The following is a 25,617-nucleotide window of genomic DNA, read 5'->3' as shown; positions in this document are numbered from 1 at the left end:
TTACAATCCAGTGAGACCTAAACCTAGTCTAGGTTCAAGTCCTCCCTTTGCCATGGACTCATCAGATTATCCTGGGCAAACCACTATTAATCAGTCTCCATTCTCCACTGGAAAATGGGAGCAGCAAATGTCCCACCTCACAAGACTGTTGTGAGGGTGAACAATATGAAGACTATAATCCAGGCACTCAAAAAAAAAGTCTTATAACTAGGAGAGGCTTTATCTGGAGAAAACGTTGCACATTTTAACAGTGCCTACCTAAATGATAAATCAGGAACACTATTTGCATTGTAGATGGGGACTGGCTGAAATCACAAACATGAACTGAATTTAACATTGCAAAAAAGGATCCAACAAAACCTACCATGATTCCCTGCCAGATGCACAGGAAAAGGGGTATTTGGTAGTTAACACCTATACAACTATCTTGAAAGCTAATGGCAACATTCCTTACCTTTCCAGGTGCAAACTCTCCCCTTTGCCCAACCTGTGCCCTTCCAACAGTCCACTGCCTGTTCCACCAAATATTAAGGGAAGTGACATGACTGCCAAGAAATTATTAACATGTGATGCCTGTTCCATTGTTCCTCCACCCCGCAGGGGGAAAGAAAAAAACACAGGAAGTAAACAGCACAGCCAGAAAGGGTTTCCAAAAACAGAGAGAGATTTCCTAGTTAGAAAACTGTGAGCAACACAACATCAAGGCACCCCAGGCTTGCTTTTGAAAAGCCTTCTCCTTATTGAGGGAATAGATACACTCAAACCTTAGAGCTCTCTGGCTGGGGACACTTCCCCTTCCTTTTCTGCACCAACCCTTCTCTCCCCCACCCCAGGCTCAGGCAGACAAATCTTCACTGAGGGAGCTGCTTCTGCCCAGAGGTCGCTGCCTGAAGCAGGGATTGACCCATAAAGCCCAGCTTTACCTCGAGGGAGAAATCTATTTCCAGTCCAGTCTTCCCACCCCCGCCCAAAAGGGGAGGAAGAGCTGAAAGAGCAGCAGCAGCAGCAGCGCCATGGCAGAGAGAGAGACAGAGAGGAGACCCCCGCCCCTCCTATTCCTCTCCAGGTGGAAAGAAGATGATGGCGGGGCGGCTAGGGAGGGGGGTGTCTCTCCTTGGGCCCAGGGTGGGAAAGGGAAAATAGATGCTGGGAAGGAGGAGAGTCAGCTCCCTGGGCGAATGGATGGGTCTGGCGCTCCCCACTGATCCGCCTTCCCCGCCTCTCCCCACTTTCTTCTTTCTGCGCTTTTGTGCTCTTCCGGGGAGGGGAGGGAAGAGAAGGACGCGCTAACCTTAACCTTTCTCCAGGCACCGGGCTCATTAGAGACGCTAATGAGAGGCCGCGCTGGGGGTGGGGGGTGTCCGGGTGCTGGAGCGGGGAGGAGGGAAGCGAGGCGAGGCGGTTCGGTCTGGGTGACTGGCTGGAAAGCAGGGTCGGTAGGTGGATGAGTCGTGGGGGCCGGTCTGGAATCAGAACGCACGAGGGAGCTTTCAAAAACGGCGAGATTCCGCCCCCCCCTCCCTCGAGCCAACGGGACCCCCGCACACCTGCCCCGATCCACGCGTTTCCAGCTTCACAACTCCCAGAGCCGCCTCCAACTTAGCCGCTCAGTGAGAGACCCCCCCGCCCCCGCCCGCCCGCCCGCCCGCCCGCCCACTGTCAGGCAACCCATCCCGACACACAACGCCTCGTAACTACGCTTTACACGCGCCCACAAACCCCGCGTCTTCCTCTTGCACACAAAACCTGCTCAGGAGAATTGCGATGCGCTACAAACTCGTTCACTTTATAGGACACGTTCCAGTGGGACATGTCACAGGAAGCGCAGGAACACAAAAGGAAACTCTCCAGCAGCTATAGTAACACTCCTCAGAGAAGTGCCCAAGTGTACACACACACACGCACGCACGCACCCCTCCTTCCAAACAAAGTCCTCGCAACTTCCTGACTGGAGACAAGCAAACCCGGGCCGGTCTCCAGCGTCTAGGGGCGGGCTGCGGGACACAAGCAGCCACCCGCCGGGCCCTCCTATAAGGCCTGTCTCCCCTCCCCCGGGTACACACAAGAGCCGATGCAACCTGTCAACCATCGCAGGACGCGCAGCCCTTCCACGAGTTCAGCCCGGCATGCACACGCCCCCTCGCCCCCTTCCTCTTCCACACGCCTCCCCCGCCCCGGCATCGCGGAACACTCTTCTTCAACCTCTTACCGTTGATCCCCCCCCCCGTGCATTCCAAGCGCCCAGTGTATGCGGCCCGTTGGCGAACTCCAAACGGACACATACCCATCCCGCTCCCTTGAGCGCGCTCCTCGTTCCCAGTCGTTCCCAGTCTCCACCCAGCATCAGTCTGGTCTTAATCCACTCCCCCGCCCAAGACTCCCAAGGAATTCCTATAGTGGCAAGCAAGCAAGCAAACAAAAGCGCACCCCCTTCCAATAAAGGACGCGCCCCTTTAGGCGCACGCTCTTCAGCGCTCCCCCCCAAAAAAACTTCCACCGCACCTTCCATGCTCAGGCTCCCCCCCCCCGGCCCATGTGTGGCCGCCCCGGAGTGTAAAGCGCTTTGGCTGCAGAAAGTGAAACGAAAGGGAGCGCAAAAAGAACAGCCCCGCCAGCCGCACGCCCAATTCTCCGGCACACACCCCGGGGCCGGGGGGCTTGTAGGAGCTCCACATCCTGGCGCACAAACCTTCCTTCCTATCTTTCTCTCTCTCACACACCCCCATGCCAGGCTAGTCTTGGCTCAAGTCGACGCCCCCGAGCCGGCTGGCTGGCCCTACGACCCACGCCGCACCCCCACAAGTTGCCAACCCCCACGCCACTCCTCCTCGTCCGCCGTGTCGGCGAAGCCGGGCGCACAGAGCGTGGCGCGTCCAGGGGCGCACGGGCGGCCCTCTCTTCCCTTCCCTTCATTTCCTTTCCTTCCCTGTGGCCGGAGCGGCCCGTCCCCTCTCTCCACCCTTCCTTCCCGGCCCCAGCCGTTGCCTACCTGCTGCGGGGCCGCTGCGGCGCCTGGGGCCCGCCGCCGGCCTGCGCCAGCCCTGGCCGAGAGAGAAGGGGGCGCTCCGGGGAAGGCTGACAGCCAGCTGCTGCCCGAGGAGGAGCGCCCCGCCGGGAGGGGAGAGGAGAGGAGGGCTGGCACTGCGGAGCGCGTCACTCCCGGATCAGGGGGAGGGAGAGGGAGCGCGAGCGAGCGCGCCGGGGAAGAGAAGGCTGGGGGAGGGGGGACACAGCCAGCCTGAGCCTCCTACACACACCCCGGGAGGGGGGCGACCAGAAAGAGGAGGAGGCGCACGCCCTGCCGTAGAGGAGCGACGCGCACGCACACACACACACACACGGCGCGCAAGGAGGCGAAAGCCAAAGGGAGACGCTGTTTGTGCCGGGGGGGGGGGGAGGAAACGCACGCGGAGGGAGGGAGAGAGGAGCCCGTCCATTTTCTAAAGAGCGGCCTGGACTCCTTGCTGAGGAGGGTGATGGAAGGCAGGTAGGAACCATCGCGCAAGAAGGAAAGCCAAAGATGCGCCCAGGGAAAAAGGCTGGCGCGCCTGGCAGATTATTAGCATCGTGCCACGGACGCACATGCATACCACCACAGACTATGGCACTTTTTTGGGGGGGGGAGACTAAGGAAGTGCTCCCACTTTCAGGTTCATGCATACTTGGCAGCAAGTCTCAGTGGGGTTCACGGGGCAGCCCGAGGCAGAAAACTCAAATGGCATTAATCAGCAAAGGGACACGATCCACCGTCCAAGCCTCACTGGAATGAATGAGAGCTGTTGTTATTTCACTGACTCTTGGTCAGGCCAGTTTCCTGATGGGTTGTGTCTTATGGAACTAGACCTGCTTGTCTCCTGCTTTGCCGCCTGTAGGTGGAGAATGTTACTCTGACATCATACTTTAGGGTTAGTGGTGGTTGCTTAAGGCAGCTGACAGCTGGATAGAGATTTGGGTGTCTAGTTATTTAGTTATTAAATTGTTATCCCACCCTTCCTCGCAAAAGGGTAGCCACTGATGGGCCCCACACGGGCCACCCCTGGCCTAAACTCAACTATATTTGTTTCAAATAAATTAACTTAACATTCAATTAATAAGACTTGCAGCTTGCCTCCAATCAAAGCTATGAAGCCTCCTCTTTATACAGAAAATTGAAATTGTAGTAATTTAAAGCGGCATATCAACGGTATGTTACACTGTTAAGTTCTTATTTGATTTACATGCCACTCAAAATGTGGTGTTGGAGAAGAGCTTGCAGATACCATGGACTGCGAAAAAGACCAATAATTGGTGTTAGAACAAATTAAACCAAAACTATCATTAGAAGCTAAAATGATGAAACTGAGGTTATCATACTTTGGACACATCATGAGAAGACACGATTCACTAGAAAAGACAATAATGCTGGGAAGAACAGAAGGGAGTAGAAAACGAGGAAGGCCAAACAAGAGATGGTTCGATTCTGCAAGCCACAGACCTGAACTTACAAGATCTGAACAGGGTAGTTTATAACATGCTATTGAGAGGTCACTGATTCATAGGGTCGCCATAAGTCATAATTGACTTGAAGGCACATAACAACAACAACCCTGTGATGTGTGTTGGCTGCAAGACCAGCCAGGGGCTTTGCAAAGGTCGAATAGACTAGCTGGCTGCCAATTCAACAATAAATTAATAGATTAGGGTATAATATTTTATAAATAATGAAAAACTGTAATCTATTATGTAATATTTCTCTAAGCAGCTTTAATATTTCTCTATTTCTTTCCAATATCAAAAAGAAGTCTGGAGGAAAAAGTGAACAGACACCAAATGAGTCAAGATAGTAACATTCCAAGAAAACTGACAAGCATGAAAAAGTTGATGATGTTCAATGGAATCATGCCAAGTTGGGACAAATAAGTGGCATAAGACTTACTGTTCTTACTGTTTTTAATTGATGTGATTTCACCTTGATATTTTATGACATGTTATCCAGCCCACCACAGAGTTCAGGCACTGGTCCAGGGCAGAGCTTGGAAAAGTTACTTTTTTGAACTATAACTCCCATCAGCCCAATCCAGTGGCCATGCTGTCTGGGGCTGATGGGAGTTGTAGTTTAAAAAAAGTAACTTTTCTAAGCGGCATCTCCCAGTTCAGATGTTACAGAGAAATAGAGCTGGATATCATCAGTGTACTGCTGACACCTTGCCCCAAATCTCCTGATGACCATTCCCAATGGCTTCGTATAGATGTTAAACAGCATTGGGGACAAGATGGTACCCTGTGGCACCCCACAGCACAACCTGAGACTTCTTCGAGAACTCAAAGTGTGAAATTGTCGGTCTTCTAACAGAAATATTTAACTCATCCCCAACCTGAATAACTGAGGACTGGGTTTTTTAAAAAGAGATCCAGAGAGGATCCAGGAAATTCCAGGCCAGTGAGCTTAACGTCTATTCTGGGGAAAGTACTAGAAGGCAATGTTAAAGATTAGGGATGTACTAGAGTTCCACCCAATTCAGACTTGGTACCAAATTTTAGATTAATTCATTTATTCGCTGTCATTGTGGATCAGATTTTTATGTAGTGATTTTCTGCTGCTATTTTTGGAAATTGACTTTTTTAAAAAAATATTGCTATTTCAATTTATTGGTATTTCCTTTAATTTAGCCATTTCCTTTCAAAATATCTATATTTCATTAAAAATTAACAATTAATATCATTTGTTTTTCCAAGGGGGGAAAACGGATCAGTAAAAGCAGGAGCTTTCAGAGGAAGAACTCAAATCAATACCAGCCTGTTAGGTCAATGCTTTTGAGCAGCACAGGCTGACGGGTCCCATCCCTATGAAAGACAGAATTGCCGTAAGGATATAGAACAAGTCTTGCTGAAGTGGAACAAACATGGGTTCTGTTTCACTACCTTTTGGAATTGAGAGTGACAACAAGCAAGATGAAGGTGATGCAGTCAACACTGTGTTCTTAAGACTTTCAAAAAGCTTTTGATAAAGTCCCTCACCAAAGACTTCTGAGTAAAGCTTAGCAGTCATGGAGTAGAAGGACAGGCCCGCTTACAGGATCATTAACTGGTTTAAGGAATGGGAAAGACAGTAGGAATATATGGACAGTTCTCCCAATAGAGAGATATAGAAAGTGGAGTCCCCCAAGGATCGGTATTGGGAGCTGCGCTTTTAAACTTGTTCACAGATGATCTAGAGTTAGGGATGTGCAGTAAAGCAGCCAACTTTGCTGAGGATACTAAATTGTTGAATGTGCTTAAAACAAAAAGGGACTGTGAGAAGTTCCAAAAGGTTCTCTTCAAACTAGGTGAGTGGACAGTAAAATGGCAAATGTAATTCAATGTAAGCAGTGAAGCAATGAGAGCAGGAAGAAGACCTTGGGGTCACAGTGGAAAGCTCAGTGAAGATGCTGACCCAGTGTACGGTAGCTGTGAAAAAGGCAAATTCCATGTTAAGGTGAATATTGGAAGATTTAGGATAGACAAAAGAGCACACTGTTAAACGATGAAATTTGCTACAAAAAATGTAAATACGACCATCAACCAGCTTTAAAAGGGGCTAAAATAATGAAACTTTGGACACATAATGTCTTTGGACCAGGATACCTGAAAGACCATCTTACCCCTTATATACCCAGTCGATCACTGCGCTCTGCAGGTGAGGGCCTCCTGCAGATACCATCTTATCAGGAAGTCCGTTCCGCACAACAGGACACGGACCTTTAGTGTGGCGGCACCTACCCTGTGGAATTCCCTCCCCTTGAATATTAGGCAGGTGCCATCTGTGTTATCTTTTCGGAGCCTTTTGAAGACTTTCCTCTTTCAACAAGCCTTTTCAGCTGAGACCTATCCCAGTCTGTGTCTGTGTTGGAATTGCTTTTTAATATGTTTTTTTAAAAAAAACAGTATGTTCTTTAACCCTTTTTAAAAGATGTTTAAAAAGCTTTTTTAAAAAAATGTTGTTAAAGTTGTTTTGGTGTATTGTAGGGTCTGTTTTTACTATGTTTTGATGTGTTTTTCATGCTTCTGTTTGCCGCCCTGGGCTCCTGCTGGGAGGAAGGACGGGATATAAATCAAATAATAAATAAATAAATAAATAAAAACTAATGAGATGGTTATTATTATTATTATTGTCTTTCTTTATACCCCGCCATCCTTCCAAAACTGGAACTCGTGGCGGCTTCCAGATAAAAACACATATAATTAAAACATACAGAGTCTAGATTAAAATAAAATTAAACTAATTCCAATATTAAAACCATTCATACTTATAGCTAAAAAAGAATCAAAAAAACCAGTTCACTAGAAAAGACAATAATGCCGGGAAAAACAGAAGGGAGTAGAAAAAGAGGAAGGCCAAACAAGAGATGGATTGATTCCATCAAGGAAGCCACAGACCTGAACAGGGTGGTTCATGACAGATGCTCTTGGAGGTTGCTTATTCATAGGGTCGCCGTACGTCATAATCAACTTGGAGGCACATAACACACACGCACATCTGCTTTTTTAAAATATGAGGTCTATGAATTGAATTGCTTGAAAACTTCGTGAACAGAAGAAAACAAGTAAAATGTAAGCATTGCAAGATCTTAGAGAAGCTGTGTGAGAAAAATGATTTTATTGAACTGTGCTAACCACCTTCATTGTCTCTGACCACTTTTCATCCCTTTAAAACCTCTCTGGCAAACTAGCACTTCATAGAAAGGAAGTCCCTCTTTTGGGATCTAATGTTTTCACTCTTTCGGTTGATGTGTGAGAATGCAAGCCTGCAGTCTAATGCACACTTACTTGTAGGTAAGCCCATTGAATTCATTGGTGCTTAGTAACCATGTGGGATTGGTCTTCTCTCAGGAAATCTGTATGCTGCTCTGCAGTGCCAAGACATTTTAGCATGTGTTTTTAAATTGTTTTTTTAAAAAAATGTATTTTAAAATTTGTATATTTGTTTTTAATGTTTTTAATTGCTGTAAACCGCCCAGAGAGCTTCGGCTATGGGGCGGTATATAAATGTAATAAATAAAATTAAATAAAATAAACTTACAAGATCTGAACAGGGTGGTTCATGACAGGTGCTACAGGAGGTCGCTGATTCATAGGGTCACCATAAGTCGTAGTCGACTTGAAGGCACATAACAACAAAAGGCTACCAATGACCACTAGGCATGCTGGCTATATACTACCTCCACTGATGGAGGCTGTATGCTTCTGAATACCAGTTAAGAACATAAGGAGAGCCTGTTGGATCAGGGGAAGCTCATCCAGTACAGCATCCTGTTCCCACAGGCAACCAGATGCCTATGGGAAGCCCAACAACGTTCCCCCAACCTGCGATTCCCAGCAGCTGGTATTTAGGGACTTGGTGCCTCCAGCAGTGGAGAGAGAACATCCATTGTGGCTAGTAGCCGCTGATCGCCTTGCTCTCCATGAATTTATCTAATCCTCTTTTAATGCCATTCAGGCCGGTGGCCATCACTACCTCTTGTGGCAGCAAATTCCAAAGTTTAATTAAGCACTGTGTGAAGCAGTCCGTTCTTTTGTCTGTCCGGTTGCTGGGGACTGCAAGTGGCAAGAGGCCTGTTGCAGCTCAGGTCCTGCTTGCAGGCTTCCGAAAGGCATCTGGCCAGCCACTGTGAGAACAGCATGGTGGACTAGATGGGGCCCCTTTGGCCTGATCCAGCAGTCAGGCTCTAATGTTTTCATGACAGCAGTGCCAGCCGGAGCAGACAAGAAAGTGTGGGCTAGACGGACCATGTAGGTGACTCACGTCTGACTCATGACTGCTTTCTCTTTACTGATAACAGGGATGCTGAAGTTCTTGACTGGAGAAAGAAATATATCTGTTAACATGCAAATAGTAAATCACCTTCTATTCTCTTCTGTTTGTTTTGTTAATTTATAATCTTTTCTAGGATAAGCTGCACGATGTTTAGAATTTGTCTGAGAACTAAATCTTCTTCGGGAAAGGGGGTGATGTGATGGCTGTTGGTGTCCATCCTTTGTTAAGCTGACTGCTTGCTAATAGACAAGGATGATGGAGATCAGTTGACGTTCTCTCAATGGGGGCCTATGATGAAAATATGTTTGTTCCCCCAAATGAGTAATGTGTGTGATGAGACCTGTTCTCTGTAGGCAGAGAGCTGACAATTTAAAGCTGTGAGTTCAGCTGGACTAGAAGGAGCCAAGGTGCAACTGTCCACACTGTTGCTTTGGGAATGCGATGCAGGGACAGCAGTCAGTGTGCTTCTGCTATGTTCTGTTTGGACATATGCCATGCAAAGAGTAGAAGAACAGCTAATGGGCAGTGGGAATGTGATTAGGGAGAGTCTAGTTGCAGTGGGTAAGTGGGTCAAATGCAGATAAGGTGGTTCAGAAAAAAGAACAGTAAAAGGTGGGAAGAGGACCACAGGAGTTAGCACCAACAAACATTCATGGGAAGAAGGACAATTAGCCCAAGAGAGACAAAGCATTACTGCACTATGTTGCCATCAAACAATCCTTGATTAAAACACTGGCAGAGCAGGAGTGCTGGCATCCTCCCCAAGAGGCTGTAGCTATGGGGGGGAACACATACCAGCAGCTACTGCAGAGATGCTATACATCTTTCTATCAACAATCCAATCAACCAAAACAAACAGTCCCTTAGCAGTGGAAATCAGGCCACATCAAGCACAGAAAACTGGATACAAGACCTTCTGCAGCTAGCAGCCTTTGACATAAGAGATTTTGAACACATTTTTGGAACTCTGTGTCAAGCAAAACTAGTAGGCGGCACAATGCAATGCAGGGATGGAAACTTCACCAACTTAATAGTTCATCACCCAAGCAGAACATTTGATGCTCATTTTTCTTAACCCTTATCTGAGCAAGTGAATCTAACACTCCAAACAACTAAACATCAAAAATGAAAATGTAAACATTTGGAGGAAAGAAGGAGGGAAGGGAGGGAATAAAGAATTGTACTGTTTTATTATAATAATGGGAAAACCCTAATAAACTATAGATTAAAACAAAACGTCCCATCAACACTTTTTTTAAAAAATTGCCCATCCTTTCTTTCCATGGCAGCCTCTCTGTTGTAGTTGCTGTGCTGACTACCAGAAAGGAAGGTGGGTCCTCTCCACTGTCACCCAGAGGCATAACATTACTGCCAACTGATGCAAATATTCAGAACTCAACCCACTGAGGAAATAACAGAACCCTACAAAAAAGTTGGTAAGCTTCACAGGCATAATTGTTTTGAACATGGGAAGCACCCATAGAAGAAGTGGCCACAGCAAGCCCCCTTGCGAGGAACATTCTACAGTGCCATCTATCACTCCACCCTCTGCAGAGGGTGGGCATGGCAGCCAAGAGAAACTACACACACCCAAGCTTGAGAATCCAGCTCCATCCCCTCACCAATCCAAATTTCCTGAGCCTCTGGAATATTTGATCCCTAATACATATAGTCAAAATACAAAGGGATTCATAAGACAGAGTTAAGCCCTGCTCTCTGGGTACGGAGATGTACGAACTCTACTGAAGATCAGAGAGACACTCCTTTCCAACAGGAAGAAGTAAACAGTCTCAGCATGTGTAGGGAATTCAGATTCTGAATTCCTGCTTAAAGTGCGCACTGTCTTTCAGCCTCAACTCTTTACTTCGCTTAGAAAAAGACCCAGTTCTCACAAAGAGTAGATCAGGTGGGAGATGGGCTGTACCACTTCAGATGGAAGCTAACATGATGGAGTGTTCCTCCATGACAAACAAAAACTCTCTGTGCACATTAAATGTCAGGGAGAAGTCTTCTAGCCCAGACTTCTTCCAGACATTATCATTTTTTATGTACAGGAAAAAACCCTTCCCCGCCCCCTGGCCACTGTGAGAACATCTCATCATTTGAGCATCTCCTGCAATTTGAAGTGGTACAGTCGAGCCACAGGTTAACGACACGCTGTTGTTCACAAGCATTAGGTCTTAAATGCTGTCCAGTCTGAACCCTCTGCTAAGAGGCAGGACTATCAACCCACTCCCTCTCCCCATCCTCCAGACCATATCCATGTGCTCTGCCACAAGGAGAGAACAGGCACATTGCAGAAAAGTGGCCACAGAGCAAACACCTCTAGATAACACAAGCAAGGAAGCCAAGCCACATACAAGAGGAGACAAATCGTCCATGTGTGACCTAAAACACAATTCCTCCCTGGCGCCAGAAATGGTGATCAAGCAATTACTGAGCTTGAGCCTTGCCCATACCAAAACCTTTCCAACAGAAGCTCTTTAGGATTTTAGCTCCATGCCATCTTATTCCTGGTTCTGGAGCAGACCCTCTATTACATTAAGGTAAACTTACTGGTGCCCTGGCACGGTGTGGCTCTGACTAGCATAGGAGCACTTTGCAACCATCCTATACAATCTGAGCCTGTACAAGAGCTACTTTATTGAGGATAACGGAGGGGGCAGTCAGGTGACAGGAGGAAAGCTTGTAAATTTTTGGTTCACAAAAGAACTGGATCTTGAGGAGGGTCTTGAAGAACAAGTGATTGAGGCAACAAAGGAACCAATGTGGCAAAAGGCACAGAGACAGGAATGGGAACCAGAGGCCAGGTAGCTGGTGGAAAGTAAGCCCTTATGAAAGGATGAGGAGAAGAGATGGCGGAGCATAGCAGTGGGGAGGGAAATATGTGTTTATCTGAGGAGTTGGAGACACCTTTCCCTGCCATGCATTCACTCCCCAGTGCCAGGCTGTACTCAGACACCTGAGTTTCATTACCCCCTTGCTCCCTGGCTGAGTTGTCATTTCCTGACAAATCTCTGCTCAGATTCTTACAAGCATCTCCCTGCTGCCATCTTCTGTGCTTTTACTGCTTCCCTTGTCCATGTAAGGCCACTGAAAGGCCAGAAAGCTGCAATTTTTGATTGTTTTATTCTTTGTACAATTTATTTTTATGTGCACCGCTTAGAAATGCCAATGATTAAGCGGTATATAAATGTCATAAATAATATCCTCCATGTGATCCCCTATTTGATCGGCAGCACTTAGGGAATTACTGTCCTACAGTAATGGGATCCTGGAAGTTTTTTATGTTTGTTTCTCACTTGTATGCACTGCTAACTAAAAATAAAAGCCACTGAAATTTCAACTGTCCGACTTACCCTACACACATAAGACGTTGCCACAGAGTCAGACCACCGGCCCCTCTAACCCAGTACTGCCTAATTCAAATAGTAGTAGCCTCTCACCAAAGTATTTCTCAGCCCTACTAGCTGAAATAGTTCTAGATTAGAGATTAAACCTGGGACCTTCTGTATGCAGAGCATGGAACCTACTATCGCTTTTCCCTTTGGCTTACTCTCGCCATCAGCAGCAGCAGCTCCAAACTGGATCCACTGGCTGCATTTCTTTTTATTGACTTTTTTGTCTGTCTGTCTTCTGGCTCTGTCCTGCAACAGCCACTCCAGTGGACTTAATGTCTACCGCAGTAATGGCAGCCAAAGGAAAACACAATTTGGGAATCCGTTTTTCACAGCTTTAAGCATTGTGTGAATTGCAGAAAATTAAGAACATAACAGCTGCCTTGCCAGGTCAGACAAAAAAGTACTTAGTCCAGCATTCTGATCCAAAGAGCAACCTTCCAGATTCTCCTGGAAGCTCACAAGAGGAACTTGAAGGCACCTGCCTCCATCTCCAATGTTATTCAGAGGGATACGGCCTTTGAACAGTAATGGTTCAGAGCTCTGTTTAGGTATCATGACAAATTTGTCTAATCCAGAGGTAGGAAACTTTCCGTTGAGGATTGCATTCCCTCTGAAGTAATCTGTTGGGTGCTGCAAAGCCAGTGGGGGATGGGATCAGAGCCAAAAGTGGTGCTCTTCTCTCTCTCCCACCGCCCCCGGCCATCTAACAGGCTGCCAGGAGAGGGAAAGATCACTCTTGCCAGAGGCCTGAACTAATTGCTGGCGGAGGGCTCGTTTTCCTATTTTCCTTCCATCACTCCATCCTTTTGGCTCTTCTCACTTGCAGTCTCTTCCCACCCACATGAAAACAGGTCCTCTGACAACAGATTGTCCACCTCTGGTCTAATCCTTTCTGGAAGTCATTCTTGTTAGTGATTGTTGGAAGTGGGGCAAGAGCAACTCCTGTTTTGTTCTTTTGTTTAAGCTCCAGAGGGAAGATAGAGCTAGGGTCCTCCAGATGGACAGGCTTGTTTACCTTTTACCTGTGATGCTCTGACTGACTTCCTTCTGTCACTAGACTGATACGTCTTTAGGGAGCTTACCTGCCCCTCCTCCTCCTGCCCTTTCCCTTTCTTTGTCCTTGGACTGTCCGGGAGAGAGGAGACATCCCTTTGTCTCTGCTCTCTCTCCAAGCATGGGGCTAACTCCCGCACCTGGGAGTTATGCCTCCAACTTAGCTAGTTAGTTAGAACTAAGTATGCCTTTTCTATCTACTATGTATTTCTATAAATAAAGTAGCTTTTCTTATTTTACTAAGTCTCCAGTCTCAGTGATGCTGATGCAGGGTAAAAGCCTGCTTTCTTAGGCAAACGCACGCACACGCTGGCACACTCGCATTTCAACATCTGCTGCTGTTGTGCTGCTTTTAAACGAAATTAAGCAACACAACTACACACAGCGCAACAGTGATAATCCACTCATCTTCTGATAAATACTTCTGTGTATTAATTGTATGCTGTGTGAAGTACTATATTTTATCTGCCCTGTACCTCCTGCCAATCAGCTTCGTCAACAGAATCCAAACAGAATCCATACAAGTGAAGTGACCAAGAAAGGGATCTTGGGGTCGTGGTGGATAGCTCCATTAAAATGTTTATCCAGTGTGTGGCAGCTGTGACAAAGGTGTAGTTGCTTGCTCAACTTCCTGTTCTGGTTTCTTTGGACTCAAACATGACTTATGGTGACCCTATGAACCAGTGACCTCCAATAGCATCTGTCATGAGCCACCCTGTTCAGATCTTGTAAGGTCTGTGGCTTCCTTGATGGAATCAATCCATCTCTTCTTTGGCCTTCCTCTTTTTCTACTCCCTTCTGTTTTTCCCAGCATTATTGCCTTTGCTAGTGAATCATGTCTTCTCATGTTGTGTCCAAATTATGATAACCTCAGTTTCATCATTTTAACTTCTAATGATAGTTCTGGTTTAATTTGTTCTAACACCCAATTATTGGTCTTTTTTGCAGTCCATGGTATGCACAAAGCTCTCCTCCAACACCACATTTCAAATGAGTTGATTTTTCTCCTATCAGCTTTTTTGACAGTCCAACTTTCACATCCATACATAGAGATAGGGAATAGCATGGCCTGAATGATCCTGACTTTAGTGTTCAGTGATACATCTTTGCATTTAAGGACCTTTTCTAGTTCTCTCATAGCTCCCCTTCCCATTCCTAGCCTTCTTCTGATTTCTTGACTATTGTCTCCATTTTGGTTAATGACTGCAGCTTCCTTTAAAAAGTGGAAGGTCTTGCCCAAATGATGAAAGCAAAACAAAATACACTGACAATAAGTCAAGCACAAAAAGAATTAGAGGGTACAATTGCTAAAATATTTTAATATTATTAAAGTATAATAAATCAGTTGCAGGAAGCCATCCACAAAGCCAGCTGAACCAATGGCAAAGGTGGGGAAGCATTACTGAAGGACAGTAGGGAGATATTAAAGGAGAGAAAATGAATTCTTGATCCAGTCTGATTTATGTCATTTTTGTAATTATTTTTTTCTGGTGTTTTTACATTGATTTTGCTTGTTTTAGGGCTTTTTAGAAAAAAATATTGTTAAATGTAGTTATTTTAATTGTACAGTGTTTTGTTTAGGTGGCACAGTGCTAAAAGGTGGTATACAAATTCCCTAAGTCAGTCAGTCTTCACTACGGAAGACATTGGAGAGGCACCCACACCTGAATGACTGTTTTAGGGGAGGGGATAACTAGGGCCACGGCTGAACCCCCACTGGCCATCCCCCTGCAACCATTCCACTGTTAGCAGAAGCAGGCAGCAACCCTCCAGAGATTACCCTAGCACAGGAATCCTGCAGATACGCAATACCTGCATTGAATGTAAGGAGTCCTGACATGCCATCACCAGTGGTGACACGTTATTGCAACTTCAGGCAAACTACAAACTGCTACTGTCACTTCCTCTAATAATGTATGTGTACAAATCTGTGTGTATCTATATCAATATCTATATAGAAAATGTTTTGCAATAATACTCCTTTGGCCCATTTTTTCTTATTTCTGCAGGGCAAAGGTTTTGGCAAAAGTTAAATGACAGCAAAGAACAGTGGAGAAAAAAACACGATCCAAACAATTATACAGCAGCTTCCTTTTGTGAACATGATTAAGGGAGAGCCCAGTGGTCAAGCCGAAGAGATCTTGGGTTTCCAAGAGCGCCACTGACTCAGGATGACTATATGGCAGTCACTTGATGTCCTTGTACCTCTGGGAAAAAATAGATAGATAGCAGGATATTTCTGTGTTAGACTTCACATCTGCAGACAGCTGTCCTAACTAACCAACTGCAGAAATGCAAGCTTTGCATGACAGCATTTAGGAGGGGGGGGGGGAAGTAGTCTACATGGATCTTTTGTCTTCTGGCGCCTAAAGTGAAATGTTTTAATGAATGCCTTCTCACAGATACTTCCTCTCACCCTTTGGTCTTCAGAAAAAGCCCTGAGAGAGAAAGAGAGAGAGAGAGAGAGAGAGAGAGAGAGAGAGACCCTGTGTGTCCATGTTTGTCTGGGGGTGCCTGGTGTGCATGTTCGGGGGTTGGGTTTAGTGAGCAAAGTGAGCAGGGGGGCTCTGCCCCCCTAGTTGACTCATGTTATTTTAAAAAAAGGTTAGTAGTTTAATTTTTTAATGTGTTTAGAGATGTTTTCAGGGACATTTAGATCTGAAAGGCAGGGTGTAAATCAAATAAACAACGATTTTCAAAAAAATAACCTTATTGTAGGAAGATCACAGTACTATTAAGGAGAAGGGGGAGTTCATGTCCCTTGTCCCAGCATGTCAGCTGTTTTCACCTGTGTTCTGTACAGCACCAACACACAGCTGGGACTAGTAAATGTTTAGTACAAATAGCAGTCCCAAGATCTCCCCAATACAAAGTTTCACCTCTAGCCTTTCAGGAAGGGGAAGGGAAGAGAGGGCACAGGGCATTAATCCTCCCCAGTACAAAGCAATGTTAATAAGCTCCCATTCACTTCAGTAGCCTTCCATGTTATCCAGTCTTTCTACTCCCACTGCTCTGCCCTCATGCCCTTGGTCTGAAGAAAATTGCTCCTTGAAGATACTCTCTCAACTTGACTCCTACACTAGATGTGTCCCCTGTTCCACTCCTAACACACCTTAAATTCCAACTGAAGCCAGAGGAGCATTTAGGATGCCAAGAGAAGAAGGGCTGGGCCCTGCCGTGGCAACTCTGCCTCTTAAAAATAGCATTACTGGGTCTTACAAATCCATAGCAACCAACACGAAGCCTACCAGGGACATGCAGCATGTGAGTTCCAACAACAGCTACTGCTGTATGCTGTGTTAACAGAATGACTTGGCTGCTGCCTAAGAAGGCTTAAAAAATGCTTCTATGGAATGAAGCTAAGGGCACTCCCAGACAGGAAACCCTGTATTACAAACAGGTTGTCAAGATCTGATTTTTCTGTGTTGTTGTTATTAATACTAATACTAATAATACTAATACTAATTATTGTTATTGTTATTATTATTATTTACCCGCCCTTCACTCTGAGTTCTCAGGGTGGCTTACAACAATTTAAAACACAACCTTAAAAACAATTTAAAACAACTCCAGTGACATGCGTGCAATACAACAGGTGGGTCGGCGTCTGGAGCGCAGGTAGTGTAAATCTCGATTTCAACCCAACCGAGCAAAGGTAAAGCTGCACCACTGTGCCTATCACATGGCAGTGCTGGCAGCGAATAAAGCTTACTTCTCTGCCACCATTGCACCTGCAAGGAGCCATCCCACAGAGCTTTTCCAAGTGCTGAACTGGCTTTTGTCATCTAGCTAAGAGAGCATTGCTCTGACAGCCTCTGAGACCTGCTGCAACAATTTTGGGAGGCACTTTAGGGACAAGATCACTCAGATTCAGACAGAGTTGGATGCCACAGTTAGAACAAGTCCAATGGAGGCATCCAGAGCACTGTTTCTTCCATCTGGCCCTGGGCTCCTGCTGGGAGGAAGGGCGGGATATAAATCAAATAATAAATAATTAAATGAATGAATGAATGAATCTGTACTGGATAAGTTTCAATTATTGCAGCATGAGAATGTGGACAGGCTGCTTGAAGAAGTACGGCCAACCACCTGCCCCCTTGACACTTGCCTGTCTTGGCTTCTTAGATCTAGCCATAGGGGACTGACTGGGTGGGTCCAGGGAGTGATCAGTGCTTCACTGAAGGACGACAGAGTACCATCCGCCTTGAAGGAGATGGTGGTGCATCCCCTCCTTAAGAAAACCTTCCTGGACCCAGAAGTGTTAAACAAGTATCTCCCAGTGGCGAATATCCCATTTTTGGTCAAGGTGCTTGAGAAGGTAGTGGCAGTCCAACTTCAGGCATCCCTGATATATCAGCAACTTTTGATACTGTTGACCAAGGTATCCTTCTGGAATGTCTCGAAGAGGTGGGGGTTGGGAGCACCGTACTTCAATGGTTCCGCTCATACCTCCTGAGGTGCTTCCAAAAGTAGCTATGTGAGGCTACTGTTGGGCACCATGGAAGCAGTCCTGTGGTGTTCCGCAGGGTCCGTCTTGTCCCCCATGCTATTTAACATCTATATGAAGCCGCTGGGAGCTGTTATCAGGAGATTTGGAGTGAGGAGTCATCAGTATGCAGACGACACCCAACTCTGTCTTTCTGTTCCATCTTGAGGTGCTGGACTGGTGCTTGGAGGCAGAGATGGACTGGATGTGGGCCAATAAATTGAGGTTACATTCTGAGAGATGTTATGTGTCCAAAATTCTTATGTGTGAGAGGTGGGGAGATGGGTTGTTCTGGATGGAGTTGCCCTCCCCGTGAAGTAGCAGGTGTGCAGCTTGGGGATACTCCCAGATCCAACATAGTCACTTGAAGCCTAGGTGGCCTCAGTGGCTAGGAGTGCCTTTTTCTAGCTCCAGCTGGTTTGCCAGCTTTGATCCCTTTTGGACAGAGATGACTTGGCCACAGTACTCCATGCTCTGGCAATTTCCAGATTGCAATGCACTCTAAATGGGGCTGCCATTGAAGACGATTCAGAAACTTCAACTAGTCCAAAATGTAGCCACCAGATTACTGGCTGGGGTTCCCTTTAGATTTCATATAAGCCCTGTTTTAAAGCAGCTGCATCGGTTTCCAGTTTATTTCCAGGTCCAGTTCAAGATGCTCATGTTTGTGTTTAAAGCCCTACGGTCCTATACATCTAAAAGACCATCACCTTCCCTACAGACCCTCTTGGGTGTTGAGATCAGCAGACAGGGCCTTTTTGGTAGTTCCACCACCATCAGAAATTTTGAGGGGGAGAGGGCATTCTCTGTGGCAGCCCCTAAGTTGTGGAACACCCTCCCCACTTACATGCGTCTCTCAACGTCACCATACAGTTTTAGACAAATACTGAAGGTGCACCTCTTTACCCTGGCCTTTGACATCTGAGACATATATTTTTTAGGACCCACCCTATTTTAGGTTGTTTTTAAATTATTTTGTTTATGTAGTTGTTGTATTTTAAAATTGTTATAACCCACCCTGGGACCTTTGGGTGAAGGGCGGGTAATAAATAATGATGATGATAAAATAGTAACTTATAATCACAAAAATAGGATGGGACCTAAAAATATACATCTCAGGTGTCAAAGGCCAAGGTAAAGTGGTGCATCTTCACCATTTGCCAAAACCTGTACAGCAAAGCCAGATGCCGCACTCTGGGGAGAGAGTACCACAACTTAGGGGCTGCCACAGAGGATGCCCGTAAGAACATACATTACTAGCCCTTAGCTATCATGTTTCACAATGAGCAAAATGGTGGCATGCCCCATTTATGAGATCAGGGTGGTGGTGGGGAGATATCAATTTCAATTTGATTTTCTTTTGTTTTGTTCTTAATACTTTGATCTTGCACGAGAGTGATATTCAGGTATATCGAGCTGCCGCCTGATTTGGCAGAATCAGGAACAGTGGCAAAATCACCCAAAATGTAGGAATGTTCCATCGGACTCCATAAGATTCAAAGACACCACCGTGCCTTCCCCATCACCACCCAAAAAACACTGCATCAATGAAATATTGAAATCATGATAAACAGGTCTTGCACAAGACCCCTGTATTTAAAAAGGTAAAAAGAAAAATCCAGCCTACATACTGCAAATACAGTCTCTGACATAAACCCCCAGATTTAGTGTGTGGAGATTCTGAGCGTACTCCTTCAGACTAGCTGTGCCTTAGCATGCAGCAATCAGTGGAAATGGGAGTCCTAGTTTGGTATTGGGGGCCACCAAAAACAAAAGGGCAAAGTTGTGCTCAGATGAGGAGCAAACAGAAATAGCGGTATTGCATCAGAGACCACCCACCAACACAATCATGACAAAATGCCCCCCCCCAAAAAAATGTGTTATTGAGCTTCTCCACTGGCAGTTACTGCAGATGCATAACAGGCAATTTTTACACGCTGTATTTTCTGCGGTAAGGGGTAATTCGGATTAAATATTTGAAGAGTATGGGCTACCATTTCATGACAACATTGTATGGGTGCTGCATGAGTAGCACCAGCTCTACACTAAACTCCTGTCTGGAAGCGTCTTAATATACCACAAGAGCTATAATGGGCTCAACCCCACTGAAATGGAGATACACAAAAGCACTAGCCTACTTCTCATGGAAGCGTAGAACTGAAAGGACCAGAAACCACCCCCCTGCTGTAAGAAGGAACCATTCGACCACCAGTCCTTCATGATACCTTGGATGCCACAATAAAAGGGCAGGTTCATAGCAGAATAAAACATTTCCAGCTACTGAAGCAAATAAGCCAAAGGCACATAGCACAAGCAGTGAAAATAAAGTTGCAGGGTCATGAACCAGCATGACTTGGGAAAACAATGCCTTCACCACCCCAAATATGATATTTCAGACTCTGAACATGACCATACCCCTTCTTAAGAAAAGTTATTCTGTATTTATGCTTGGGCACCGGAACGTACATGTGAGCCCTACAGGATCAGCAAAGGCCCCTCCAGCACAGTATCCCATTTTCAACAGTGCCAGTCAGGTATCTCTGGGAATCCCACAATCAGGATGAAGATGATAGCACCTCCCCATTTTTGTCCCACTCTGTCTTGAGCCCAGCTGTCATTAGGGGAGGAGGGCATGCCCCACTGAAACACCTCACTCTGGGGGAAGGAAAAAGATACCGCACAGGGGATATGACTCAACAGGACACAACTGCAGAATAGGATGCTTTAAAAATGACTTAGACACAGCAGCCCCTCAGGCAGGAGCTACTAGTGTCAGAGCCTCAAACACAAATTGGGCATTACCAACAACAACACAAACATTTGGGTGAATCTCAGGCCAAGCGATTGTGAGGGATTAGTCCATTTTAATAGACTACCCCCTGACTTACTTCCTGCTCTCCTCATCCTAAACAAAACAATCCTCTTTTAGCCTGGCTTGGCTTGTTCTGTGTTTCAAAAAAAAGGTGGAAGTCCTCTTTCTTCCTACAAACAAATGTGAATCCTGGTGGAAACCCTGAAGTGAAAAATAAGGCTCCTTCAAAAAAGTACTCTTTACATTCTTGCCAGTCCCAATCCAAATAAAATAAAATAAAATGCAGCCCATGTCATGTTTTCTTTCAGTCACTGTCCTTAATTCAATGCAGTCAGATCCATCAAATTACAAAACTAGGACATACATGTCCTCCCCTGCAGGTACAACAAATTGTAGTTATAGGAAACAACGGCTCCCTCCCTGCCCCCCCCCCGGCCAATACACACACAAAAATAATAAATATGTTAGTCTGTAAGACCTGGCAGTATCCTTGCAACAAACACAACTATTTTCTGTCTGTGGGGAGAAAAGCTGCTGGGTTGGGTGGGATTTTTGGAGGACACACAGCCAATAAAGGATTCAGCGCTCTTCCCATTGACTGGTCCTTTGCCCCAAATCACAGAACTGCCCATCATGTGCAATTTGGCCCTGGCCTGCTTTACGCTTGACTAATTTACACTTTAATTTAAAACCTTTTCTGCCCTTCTGGCTCCTCAGGTAGCATAGCTAAAATTTGTTCTGTGGCTCAGCTAAAGCTGTACCTCTCACTTTAAAAGTGTATACCAGCTTCAGCCCTTTCATACTTAGGCTGTATACACATTGCCATTTCACTCTGCTTCCAGTGCGCTCCCACTGCTAATTTTTGAAGCCACATGCACAAAATATTAGACATAATCCTTATCGATCCTGCAGTTTCTTGAAAAATACTGTTGTTTGATGTGTTTTTTAAATCAAGCCAGCTTCAATCCAACTGGAAAACTTAAGCCACATTCATGTCACAGTTAAGCCAGATGTGTATATTTGAGAGAGCCATTGCGCATGCACAGATGACAGATTCATGAACAGGAGTTCCAGGGAATGTGCTGTGGGGACGGAAAAACAAACAGGTAATGTGCGCCAGGTGAAGACACCCCCCCAATGTGTACAGCAAAGTCCAAATGCAACTTACAACACAGCATGGAAAAATGACCTCAGTGCATTTTAAGCCACTAATGTGTACACAGACTTAACTGCTGCAGCGGAGCTGAGGACAAAAGACAAGCATACCATTCAGACTTTCTACCCCACAGAGAAAGGTGACTAACAATATAATCCTATACATGTCAATTCAGAAGTCGGTCCCACTGTGCTCAATGGGCCTTTTCTCCCAGGCTAGTGGATACAGGGTTGTAGCCTCTGTCCATGGAGAAGCAACATTCAGACCTCCAGCCACCAATCTGTTTAATCAACTGAGTACCTAACACGTTTTCAAAATTTATTTTCCACTTTTGTTACTATTGGATATAGCAAATTTTTCCTTACTGCTGAGCTCAGCCTTATATGGGGGAGTTCTACTTACTAGTACTACTACAGAGATTCAGATTCCTGCTCATTTTCATATTTCCAAAGGAAAACAACACCATTTGCTTCTCTTTTTGGTGGCACCCAAGACTTTTTGCACAAAGCACACCGTTCTAACATGCAAGAGCTTCCTCCATTACCACCTCGGGCTTCTTACCACACCCTCACCCAGAGGCCCTCCTCTCAGCTTTATTTATTCATTACATCCAGCCTGAAGGAGAGTTCTGTGTAATTCAAAAGATGACACACTGCTTTTGTGAACACGGCTTGGTCCTAACAAAGGTAGTATTTAATAACTGCTGCACCCTTTGCACCTGCTTGCTAGATTAGCACCGATTTGACAAATTATGAGGAAAGAAGCTCACCTGCTCCTGGGAATTCATGACCCGCAGCTTCATCTGCTTCAAGTAGGTGGAGGTGAGAGGCATGTTGTAATCAATGATGCCAGAGACCAGCGAGGAAGGAGGCTCATTTTCTGCAAGTAAACAGAGGAAGAAAAATGTCTTTTAAAAGCTGGGAGGCCAAGCAACACCTGCTTCGGTTCATCCACGCCCCAAACTTAAGGCCCAAACTAGGTACAAGCATGTGCACCTTTTCAGTTGCTATATATATTTATTTATCATTTGATTTATATCCCGCCCTTCCTCCCAGCAGGAGCCCAGGGCGGCAAACAAAAGCACTAAAAACACTTTAAAACATCATAAAAACAGACTTTAAAATACATTAAAACAAAACATCTTTAAAAACATTTTTTTAAAAGCTTTGAAGACATCTTAAAAAAAAGGTTAAAAATATATTGTTTAAAAAAAAGGTTTAAGAACATATTAAAAAGCAATTCCAACACAGACGTAGACTGGGATAAGGTCTCAACTTAAAAGGCTTGTTGAAAGAGGAAGGTCTTCAATAGGCACTGAAAAGATAACAGAGATTGTGCCTGTCTAATATTTAATCTAATATATAAAACATGGGAGTGGGGTGATCGATCTAATTTTTGCAACAAAAGATGCATGAGGACAGCTGAATCTTCCGGTGCCTAGCAAGTTACTGTAGACTGTTTATGCTCAGGAACGTAAGGAAGAGAAGGGATGGGGGTATTACCCCAGCCCCTCAGATTGACAGGGAACATGAACCATGTGGATTGGCCAGCCTGGTACAAATATCAGGAGCCTGTCCTTTCTCCCTTGTACAGTCAACAGAGAAGTACTTTTTTGCCTGATCTTCTTCAGGAGCTAGAAACTCACTCCAGGGATCTCAATTAGAGAACACACACTCTACGGTCTGGATTTAGGTAAGCCTGCCCATCACCCATGGCCACAGCCTGGCTCTGACATTTCTTCCATTCAGTAACACTACATTTCTTCATTTGCCTTTAATATGCATCCTATAGATAATAGTATTGTTTGCTAGGGTTGCTAACCCTAATGAGCCTACTTGGCCTAAAGAGTCCCAGTCTTTAGACTGTGGGAAAGCTGCCTGGTGACAGAAGCATCTCAAATGTGAAGGAGAAAATGTATGTACGCCTCACTGCAAGCAAATGTAGATGGTTTGTTCTGCGTCTAGCTGCAATTCCCTGGGGTTTCTCGATAGCTAAATACTACTGGAGTTAGCCAATGTCCTTTGTGAAAGTTGATCAAGTATAATCTGATCCATCTCTCCTTCACAGGTGACAAGGCTACTTCCATCACCACCCTCTCCCTGCACAACAGCATGAAGCTTTGGAACAAAAGGGTCATTTATTTATCCTGTCCCTCCTGGTGAAGTGGCAAAAAGCTTGCATATGAACTTTTTTTTAATTGTTTGGCTTCTGTAGGTTATTTTTAAGGGTCCCTGTTGTGGAAGAATAACAGAGTCTTGTGATATATAGACTCTTGGGGGTTTTTTTGCTGGAACAAGCTATCATGGCTATCCCCCTCTGGATATTGCAGAAGAGACTCTCTTGACAAGGACCTTCATTCATACTATGCAAGACACGATCAATTATTTATTAAATTTATATCCCCCCCTTCCTCCCAGAAGGAGCCCAGGGAGACAAACAAAACACACAAAAAAACACTCTAAAACATCTTAAAAACAGACTTTAAAATATATTGAAAAATGGACTGCCTTCAAGTCGATGCTGACTTATGGCGACCCTATGAATAGGATGTTCCTCTTTAAAATATATCAAAACATCATTAAAAACATATTTTTGAAAAGCTTTAAAAACATATTTAAAAGCAACTCCAACACAGACATAGACAATCACACGCCATCAGCGTAGTCCCCATCTGGCTGTAACTTCTTGTGAGGTCCCAAGCAGGGGAATCCTCATCAGAGGAAGACCAGAAGGCTCCGGTCTTGGACATAGCCCTGGCTCAAGCGCCATCTTAGGGTGAGAGGCTAGGGTCCTATGATGAGGTCAGCACAGGCCTTCTGCACCTGGGGCAAGTTTGGGTGAACAGCCCCCAAGCCCAAGGGAGAGGCATTACCTCAAACACCAGATGGAGACCCAGCTCATCCAGAAGAATGCCCAACTACAGGCCCGGACACCTCAAGAGTAAAGCAGCTGGCTCCAGGTGATTAATGGGAGTCAGGTGAGGTTCAGCAACTCCAGGATAAAATCTCCAGTGTCAGGTTGGAACAACATCTACATACCATTGATCCAAAACACAGGTGAGGGCACACCCTTGACTTGGTTTTTGCTCCAGTTGGAGGAAGGGATGTTCTGAAGATGCGGGGTGGATGTCACCCCATTGTCATGGTCAGACCACTTCCTGGAGAAGTTTAGATTTAAGGCTCCAATCCTCTTCTGTAGGAATGGTGGACAGATTAAGATGGTCCACCCCTGGAAACAGATGGAATCCACTGGATGCCTAAATGCTCTGGGGAAGTTCCCAGTAGATAGAGCAGGTGACCCTGTTGAAGCCCTTGTCACACTGTGGAACAGCAAGACTCGTCAGGCTCTTATTGGCCCTGAGCACCCTCTCCAGCACTGTGGAGCCTGGTTTGAACCTTGGTACACCAATGAGCTAAGAGCAATGAAACAGGCTGGACAACAGCTAGAGCGCAACTGGCGAAAGACGTGCTGTGAGGCTGATCAGGTATGAGTAAATCATCATAGAAGTGCCTACTGTGTGGTGGCGAGGGTGGCGAAGGCGGCCCACTTCACTGCCTCCATCACATCCTCAAGTAGTCTTCCCAGAGGAGCTATTCTGTATTGTCAGGGGTTTGTGGACATCAACTCCAGGAAATGGAGTTTTAGACCCTTCAGAGGCCCACTGTAAATTGTTTGCAAGGCATGTTGAGGGTAAAGTTGCTTGCCTCCACAGCAATCTTGATGCCCAGTCTACATCTACTGTAGTCTCCAGTGAAGTATCCAGTGCAACATCTGCTGCAACTTCTTTGGATCGGTTTCAGTTGATGTGGCCAAGGTGTTTGTGATTGCCTTTCTTGGCTTATTAAAGCTTGCCGAGGTGGTATGACTGAGTGGATCCAGGGTGTGGTCAATGCGTCGCTGTGGGAGGGAGTGGTCCCAGCCACCCTGAAAGAGGCG

The 25,617-nt window shown here is 45.6% G+C and overlaps 1 protein-coding gene across 2 annotated transcripts in view; it reads right to left on the bottom strand.

Moving 5' to 3' along the window:
* The window catches only part of NOL4L (nucleolar protein 4 like), a 181,338-nt gene that overhangs the window by 76,734 nt on the left and 78,987 nt on the right, over positions 1–25,617 (bottom strand). For both annotated transcript variants that reach the window (XM_061630792.1, XM_061630793.1), the window contains exon 4: positions 22,451–22,560. In XM_061630792.1, coding sequence (XP_061486776.1) covers positions 22,451–22,560 — 110 coding nt within the window. The remainder of the gene's footprint in view (positions 1–22,450; positions 22,561–25,617) is intronic.

This window comes from Rhineura floridana, chromosome 6 (genome assembly GCF_030035675.1).
Source record: "Rhineura floridana isolate rRhiFlo1 chromosome 6, rRhiFlo1.hap2, whole genome shotgun sequence".
NCBI classification, from domain to species: domain Eukaryota; kingdom Metazoa; phylum Chordata; class Lepidosauria; order Squamata; family Rhineuridae; genus Rhineura; species Rhineura floridana.
This window is presented reverse-complemented; position numbering and strand designations above follow the sequence as displayed.